The 9534-nt window shown below is 41.2% G+C and overlaps 1 protein-coding gene across 1 annotated transcript in view; it reads left to right on the top strand.

The window, feature by feature from the left end:
* The first annotated feature begins 224 nt into the window (after positions 1-224).
* Positions 225-9534, top strand: part of LOC127003103 (uncharacterized) — a 62519-nt gene continuing 53209 nt past the window's right edge. The window contains exon 1 of the mRNA XM_050869515.1: positions 225-279. Within this exon, the coding sequence (XP_050725472.1) occupies positions 225-279 (55 nt within the window). The remainder of the gene's footprint in view (positions 280-9534) is intronic.

Raw genomic sequence — 9534 nt, 5'->3', positions numbered from 1 at the left:
CACACACAAACTTGAATGAACAATAAAAAGCTTGAATGGATAATAAACAAACATCCAAGATGGCGGACTATCTGTCGGAGTCCTTGGGGCTTAAACGAAAGGATGAAGAATCCTTGGAGGGTTTTGAGATCTTCACGTCAAAATCAATGATGTAGCCAGTACAGTGGAAGAGAATAAGCAAAGTAGAGAAGGACTGTGACAGGATGGTAGTAGAAATGAGGAAGATGAGAGAGGAGTTTGAAGAAGTGATCCAGGCACTGGACGAGGTTAAAAAGAGAGGTGAAGAGGCAAGGGGAAGGGATGAAGAGACGAAGAAAATGATAGAGAACTTGAGGGAGGAAATAAAAGAATTGACTAAGGAACAGCTGGAAAACCAGAAAGAAATAGCGCAACTGAAGATGAAAAAAATAGAAAAAGACCATGAGATACAAATTATGAAAATGGAAAAAGAGAGGAGTGTGATGGGGACAAGGGAAGACATGGAGAAGAAGATGAAGTAAATGATAAAGAGAGAGGTAGCAGAGAAGATGGGATATGATCAGCAAAGTGTGGGTGAAAGGGTAGAGGAACAGATTAAGCATGTAGTCAATGATGAATTGAAGGAGTGGAGAAGTGAAAAGGAAAAGGAAAAAACGAGCTTTAGGGAAATCCTAGAACAACAACAACAAGAACAGAGACAAGACATAGAAAAGAAGTTGTGAATGTACTAAAAAATATAAAAAGATTGGTGAGGGACGTGGCAGAAAAGAAGAAAAAAATGTGTCATAGTGTTTGGTGTAAAAGAGGTAAAAAAAAACAGTGAAGATCCAAAGGGAGTGTTGTGAGAGGAGTAAGGTGGAAAGTAGATTGAGAAATATGAATACTGAAGAGGAAGAAAAGCTTGAGGAAGAAGTAGATGAAATAATTAGATTGGGAAATAAAAACCCACACTGGCAGACGACAGAGTTATATTTTTAACCAAACAGTTTCGGTGGACACTGCCACCATCTTTAGTGGTGTAAAGGAAGAGTAGAAGAGTAGAAGTCACCTCTACTCTTCCTTTACACCACTGAAGATGGTGGCAGTGTCCACCGAAACTGTTTGGTTAAAAATATAACTCTATCGTCTGCCAGTGTGGGTTTTTATTTGTACATCAAGAAATCACATCAGTGTGATTAGCCGCTCTACAATTAGATTGGGAAGATACGAGGAAGGAAAAAAACGGGCCATTCAAGATTAAGCTAATGCCCCAAATGACAACCGAAACCATACTAAATAGGTCATGGAAACTAAACGAGTCTGAAGAATACAAGCAAACATATGTGATGAAAAATATGTCAGAGAATGAATGAAAGTAAAAGAAATGATAAATGAAGCGAAAAAAAGGAATGATGAAAGATCAAAAGAAGATTTTTTTTGGAGAATGAAGAACGAAAAACTGATGAAGTGGTGGATAAGAGGAGAAAAGAGAGGGTAAGGGTGTTGATAGAAGAAGGGGAAAAAAAGGGAGAAGGGAAGAAAGGTTTAAAGATTGCGTACACTAACATAGATGGTCTTGTATCAAAGAAAACTGAACTAATTATTTAAAGGAGAGCGTCCGGATATTATATGTATAGTTGAAACAAAACTTGTAAAAGAATTGAAACGTGCTGGAGGGAAAGAAAAAGTACAATATTTGGAGAAAAGATAGGAAAGAAGGAAAGGGAGGAGGAGTGATGATAATGACGAAACAACACTTGAAAGTGACTGAAGTGAGATATGGAAAGGACAGTTTGGAGGTGATGGCTGTGCAGATACTGGTAAACGGTGGAGAGAAGAATAACATAATAACAGCCTATGTCCCCCCTAAAACCAAAAGTTGGAATGAAGTAAGATATAACGTTATGCTGGAAGATACAATACAGGCACTGACAAACAAAATAAAAAATAATAACAAGGTAATAACAACAGGAGCCTTCAATTGCAAAGTGAAATGGGAAGATTATGCAACGGAGGGTGGCGAAAATACCTGGGGAAGTAAACTACTGAAGCTGGTAACAGATAACCTGGTGATGCAGTGGGTGCAAGGAGAAACAAGGCTGAGAGGGGATGCTGAACCATCAAGACTTGACCAAATTTTCACAAAAAACGTGGAGTTAGATAAAGGAGTCAGTCATGAGTGCCCCTTAGGAAAGAGCGACCATGAACTATTGGAGATGAGAACTTTGGAAGGATGTGAATATCGAAATGAGGCTTATAAGCAAAAAAGGAAAAACTACACTAAGGCAAATTACGATGAGCTCAAGACTTTCTTCGGTGGGGTAGACTGGACTGGTATGAAGAGGAGTACTAGTATGCAAGAGAAATATGACTTTTTTTTATGAATATTTACAACAGAGGAATAGAGATATATGTTCCATACTACACAGTAAAAACTAAAGGAGAGAAAATATGGTTTGGATGGAGGTGTGAAACAGCAAGAAGAAATAGAAATAAGGCATGGAGAAATTCAAAGAAAAGACCAAATAAAAATAACACGGACATATATAAGAAAAAAAAGCAAGAAATTAATATGTGAAAATAAGGAGAGAGGAGGAAGCTAAATTTGAAAGAAGAATAGTTTTTAAATGTAAAGAAGAACCGAAAATATTTTACAAATTCGTAAACGGGAAGTTAAAAAGATATGAATGAGTGGAAAGGCTAAAAGAAAAAATGTATTCTACAAAAAGGACGAAGAAATTGCAGAAATATTAAATAATTTTTTTCATCAGGTAAAGGTTGAGAAAGGGGAACTGATACAGCTGATGAAAACCTTGGATGGAAGGAAAGCAATGGGACCGGATGGAATCTCGTGACAAGTGCTAAATTACTGTAGAAATGAATTATTGGAGCCACTTTATGACATAATAGCATGCTCTATAAATACAGGAAAAGTGCCCTTAGAGTGGAAGAGAGCGAACATTGTACCAATTTATAAAAGTGGAGATAAAACTGAACCACTAAATTATAGACCAGCCTCTTTGATAAGTGTAATGTGCAAGATTTGTGAAGGTATAATAAAAAAAAACAATAGGTCGAACATTTAGAAAAGGAAAACCTGATAAACAAGGGACAGTTTGGATTTATAAAAGGGAAATCGTGTGTCACCAACTTACTATGTTTCTACTCAAGAGCAACAAACGTGGTGCAAGAGAGAGAAGGATGAGCTGATTGTGTATATCTCAATTTGAAAAAAAGGTTTTGACAAGGTTCCGCACAAAAGGTTAATCTGGAAACTACAGCAGTGGGGAGGAATGGGTGGAAAGGTTATCGAGTAGATGAATGATTACTTAACAGGAAATGAGGACGGTGATTAGGGAAGAGAAATCAAATTGGAGGAGAGTAGAGAGTGGAGTTTCTCAAGGCTCAGTTCTGGCACCAATAATGTTCATAATATATATAAATGATATGCTGAAGGGTATAAAAAGTTATAAGAGCCTTTTTGCAGACGATGCAAAGTTAATAAGAAAAGTGAGGACGGAGGAAGACTGTGAAGAACTGCAAAAAGACCTGGATAGAGTGTATAGATGGAGCCAGTTATGGGAGATGGAATTTAATGCAAACAAATGACATGTTATGGAAATGGGGAAAAGTAAAAAAAAAAAAAAAAAAAAAAAAAAAAATACCGAGGAAAACATACAGGATGGGAGAAGAAAACTTTTAAGGTGGTACATGAAGAAAAAGATTTGGGAGTAACGGTGCAAGACACACTATCCACAGAAAAGCACATAAACAAACTATTTGGAGAAACCTACAAGATGATGCAAAATATAAGGGTCACTTTTATGGACAAAGAAATGATGAAGAAAATAACACTGATAAGACCAAAACTTGAATATGCTGCAGTTGTATGGTCGCCTCGCAAAAAGAAGGACATCAAAAAGTTGGAAAGGATACAGAGAATTGCAACTAAAATGGTCCCAGAACTCTCGAATATGACGTATGAAGACAGAATGAAGGAGATGGACTTGATGGACTTGACGACACTGGAACAAAGAAGGGAGAGAGGAGATCTGATCACACTGTATAAGTTGGTAAATAAGTTTGATGAGGTGGATAGAGATGATCTCTTCTCAACTGCGAGAATGCAGAGGTTGAGAGGACATGGAAAGAAACTTAATAAAGGAACCTGTTTGAGTGACTTGAAAAAGTACAGTCTTCCACACAGAAGTGTTAACACATAGAACAGCTTAGGGGAAGAGGCGGTGGAGGCGAGCAAAGTCCAACAAATGAAGGAAAGGATGGATGAATGTAGACATGGAGACGGGACTATTAGAGCTTAGCTCGGGCCTTGTAGATTTCATTTAGGTAAATACAAATAGGTAAATACACACACAGAACATACATTTTTAGGCTGGCTGTTTGAGTACCATTTGGCTGATGGCTCACTAATAAGTTGTTATTTCTATAGCAATATTTATTAGTTAGCGAGGTCCTGACACACCCGGTTGGCATGTTCCAATCTAACGATGCTATTTTCTACTACGGAGGAGACAGCCGATGGCGAAAATTAAATTCAAACATTAAGAGTAAACGGCGGGGAGGGGTACGTTGAACCGCCCACCCTACGACGCCATTACTTGAGTTTCCCGAATATGCATATATGGGGGCACCTCACCCATACCAAGTACCTCCCGGCAGGACCCATCAACTTGCTCCAGCTACTGTTTTCATGAAAGCTCATTTGGTGTCTTCTACTAAGGGTGGTATATTTAAGGTACATCCCGTTGAGCAGGGTCGCCTGGGTAGGGTGCCACATGCCCATATAACCAGAGATGTTGTTCACGGACTCTGCAGATAACAGGTATCGATCCAGTCTCACGGAGCAATCGTCGATCTGACAGTTACTGCAGCGGTGCCCCGTGATTCCACAAAAATACGTATTAAGAAGTGACACCATGACGTCAAGAGTCAAGCCGGTCCCCCGAAACACCTCTGGACATGGCTCACCAGTCTTCTGCACTACTCTGCCGAGGGGCGTGAACTTCTCCAAGCTCTCAGTGTCTTCGCCACAGTGTCTTTGCTGAGGCATATAAGAAACGAGGAACAAAATTAAACAAGAGAAACGGAAATGAGAAACAATATTAACTTATTTTGCCTGTTCTGCATCCGTTTCATAGCATATAGGTGCATTATCATTGATTATTAAAAGAGAGTTTTTACGACTCATTAATTCCTCGATATGAGTTATACACTGAAAATTCCCTTTCTTGCATACATTTTCTTTTCTAAATAAAACACAAAGATCGCTGCGTTATAAAGTGTTCATTTCTTACACTAAATATGAAATACATATGATCAAAATGCATTTCCTGGAGCATTACAACAAAGGTGGCAGCTCAAGGGCACACAAAAAAAGAAACCAATAATAAAAAAAAAGCCCGCTAATCGCTGCTCCCATAAAAGAATCAGAAGAGGTGGCCAAAAGCAAGGTCAAATTCGGGAGGAGAGGTGTCCTGATCGTTGCAGTCTTCGTTAGCCTGGCTCGGGGCGCCGAGACACGGCCGTCCAGAACAGGGCAGAGTCAGGGGTCAGAGCAGCAACACTTGCACGCTGAGAGATACCATTAACCCGGTAGCAGCGGGAATCATGTTTCTTAATGGTCCCTCTATGCGAGAAAAATGAGAAAAAAATCATCATTCACACAAAACATTTCATAATGTATATCAAAGCATTTGTGATCAATTTATGCATCATCTATTTTGGGAGATTTATATCATGGCACAAATTTGGCCCGTTGCTGCTACACGGTAAAGCCACAAATTTGGCCCGTCGCTGCTACCAGGTTAAGTTAAAAAATGACATAATAGGCGGTTTACTACTAATTACCTCTTGAGTATCATCAGAATACCTGCCTCAAACATAATTTCTTGGCTGCCGTGTGTTTGCTGTGAGGTGTGAGGGGGCGAGTGAGCTGTGGCTGTGGTGGAGGTGGCGCTGGCGGAGAGAGCAAGCGGTGGCAGCCTGGCAGCCAACGTGCGCGAGGCTGGCTGAGGCTGCTATATAAGAGGCGAGCCGCCGCGACCACGCCGAGTTGAGTGGTGTCGAGGTAAGCGGAATGGAAGGGAGGAACAGGAGTGTCGCGGGGAAAGGGGGGAGGAAGGGAAAGCGTAAAGATTGAGTGAGAGCGCGAGAAACTAAAGGAAAGCCAGAAAAAGGTTTTGTCGCGCCTATAGCACACCACCCCACGTTGATTTAGTGAATTTTACTAGTTATAATACAGAACAGACAAAACATGGAACAGTGAGCGATAGTGTACTGTACATCGGCGTCAGGAACGACCTCCACCTGCAGAGACAGTGTCCATAAGATAATACCTGAGGGAGTTTACCTGTCCAAAGCATCGTAAAGTGAGCACGGAATCCAACACCACGAGGGAGGAGGGAAGGGAGTTTTTGTGGTGTTGGTGTTTTAAACGTGGGGAGTGTGTGAAGAGAAACTTATAGAATGTACAGGAAATGGTATGTAATGTAATGCTTTTTTCTGCTTTTCTCTTTATTACTTACTTATTACTTTATTATGTTAGTCTTATAATATGTCTAGACACAAAACAAAACCTAGCGAGATACTTTTATTACGGTATAGTTTAGTTAAGTCTGTGTTTAGTGTGTGTGTGTGTGTGTGTGTGTGTGTGTGTGTGTGTGTGTGTGTGTGTGTGTGTGTGTGTGTGTGTGTGTGCGTGTGTGTGTGTGTGTGTTTGTAGGTAGGTAGGTATGTATGTATGTGTGTGTGCTTTACCCCCTTGCCTTCTAGTATTGTGTGACTTCGCTGTTTACAAGCTGTTAGTCACACACGAGGCTTAACATTTCCCCTGAGGCTCACGTTCCCCTCACACACCTTGTTAACTAGGCGTACAACAGGTGTTACTTAATCATCTTTATATACACGACTCCAGCAGCCCAAAACACGCTTCACGTACGTAGGGCTACTTTTACACTCCACTACAGCAAGTTTATAAGCTCCCCAACCAAAAAAATAAGAGACTACGAACATTCCTTGTATATAGTGTTGGGAGTAGATATAAAAAGTAGGAAATCTTAGGAAACCACACAGGAAATATCTTAAGAAGTATCTATTTTTTTATGTGCTGCCTGTAACGCCGGTAGGCTTTCTAGGATGGCCTTTTGGTCGGTCCCATTCCATTAGTGGTGCAGGCGAATTTTATTTATAGTGGCTGCCGTGATGTATGACTTTGCTTGGCCCATGCTGCCCCCCGGTGCTCCACTTGAACGAAGTCATTGAAGTTAGGGTTGGCTGAAGATCTGGGCAGCATGTGGGTAACCTTCCGACACCCGGCGATGGCTTGAAAAATCTGTGTTTTGGTGGAACTCGAACCTAGGTCCACAGACTCACCACGCTGACCACTCGGCCACCACTTCGTTTGGGCGCTTACAATAACCCTGTGTTGAACTATCGAACTGGCCTGACGAGTTGTGGGTGTGTGCAGCGGACTGGAGCAAAACCCCATAAAATATAACCTCGACTCCTTAAAACCCTTGAACGACCCCATAACCTGGTCGACAGCGAGGTAAACTTTGAAAAATGAACGGGAAAAGAAATACTACTTCGGCTCTTTCCACCTGGGACACACACACGTTTTAGCCCATTTTACGTTCCATCAAACAGAGCAGTGAACGCCTTCCGCTCTGGGTTAGTATTCTCGGACCCTTCCTCCTCTCACATCAACTATTTATAAAGGCAAAAAAGGAGATCAATTGAGTTCTCAGGAGTGTTTTTTTATGTTTGTGTTGCAGAAGAAGGGTCACACTACCACCAGGGTCACTAAACTACCCCTGGAAATGGTCAAAACTCCAACGCCTCTCACATCAACTCCAAACGCCAAAATGGAGATCAATCGGATTCTCAGGAGTGTTCTTTAAGTTCGTGTTGCAGAAGAAGGGTCAAACTACCACCAGGGTCATTAAACTACCCCTGGAAATGACCAAAACTTCAACGCCTCTCACATCAACTCCAAAGGCCAAAATGGAGATCAATCGGATTCTCAGGAGTGTTGTTTTTAAGTTCGCGTTGCAGAAGAAGGGTCAAACTACCACCAGGGTCATTAAACTACCCCTGGAAATGCCTAAAACTCCAACGCCTCTCACATCATCTATTTCCAAAGTCCAAAATGGAGATCAATCGGATTCTCAGGAGTGTTGCTTTTAAGTTCGCGTTGCAGAAGAAGGGTCAAACTACCACCAGGGTCATTAAACTACCCCTGGAAATGCCTAAAACTCCAACGCCTCTCACATCAACTCCAAAGGCCAAAATAGAGATCAATCGGATTCTCAGGAGTGTTGTTTTTAAGTTCGTGTTTCAGAAGAAGGGTCACACTACCACTAGGGTCATTAAACTACCCAATGGAAATGTTCAAAACTCCTACGAAAGCCGTGTCAAATATGTGTGTATTTGGGCGCCGATACGTTTTACAATATGGACTCAATACGGCAAAGATGTTACAAGGCTTTTTTCTCCGAGACTTCACATATAAACAAATAAAAAAAAAAACTAGCAAGGAAGGAAAGTGAAAGGAAATGCGATTTGAATTTTCTTTTTAACTTCCTTTCAACATTGAGTAGATTCGGTGAGTCAGAAAATATTTGTTGCATTATTTATTTTTCTTCTTTTTCTCTTTTTCGTGTGCCCGTAGTAGTAAGGTAGTAATAGTAGTGGTGGTGGTGGGGGTGGGGGTGGTAGTAGTAGTAGTGATAGAAGTAGTAGTAGTAGTCGTAGTAGTAGTAGTAGTAATAGTAATAGTAGTAGAAAAGTAGTTATAGCAGCAGCAGTAGTAGCATCAGAGGTAGTGACTGTAGATATCATTATAGCATTATAGGCAATACCAACCTTCTAAGCATATTCGGTTGCTTCATATAAAACCCATATTAAGTTAAGGGTCCGACGAGGCATTCACACCCTAATCTTAACCGCTTCCTAGAAACGGGTAAAGGGTCCCAGCAAGGGCTTGGCTAGGATTGCTGTGCCTGGCGGGGGTACGGAATGCCTCAGACGGACGATGTGAACGTGTGGAATGTTGATTAATACTATGGTGCGTGTGTGTGTGTGTGTGTGTGTGTGTGTGTGTGTGTGTGTGTGTGTGTGTGTGTGTGTATTTTTCCCGTTCAAGAGGCAGAAGTCGTGTAAAAAGTCACGAGAATCACAAAACAGTCCGTGAAAATCCCAGCAACTTCTACGAAAGGCTTTTCAAACAGAACTGAGGCACCGAGACGTTTAAAGACTATGGGCTTCAAATTTTGTTTACTTACTGTCACTTGGGCTTCAGTTATCAAAGTATGAGAGAGAATAGAAATGCCGCGATCCTCAGTAACACGTGAAGAGCAACCAACCTCTAATTTCCCGCAAGAACTCGACGATAGGGCGGGAAAGGCGAGCATCGTGGCCGTAGTAAGAAGCGAGCAGGGAAAACAATATTAGATGCAGCATAACCAAGAGAGAGGAGAGATGCTGCGATCCTCAGTAATGGGTAACGAGCAACCATCCTCTAATTTCCCGCAAGTCGGCTCTCGCACCTAAACTTTA

Source organism: Eriocheir sinensis, chromosome 24 (assembly GCF_024679095.1).
Source record: "Eriocheir sinensis breed Jianghai 21 chromosome 24, ASM2467909v1, whole genome shotgun sequence".
NCBI lineage: Eukaryota > Metazoa > Arthropoda > Malacostraca > Decapoda > Varunidae > Eriocheir > Eriocheir sinensis.
Note: the sequence above shows the minus strand (reverse complement) of the source record. Positions and strands in the feature narration are given on the sequence as shown.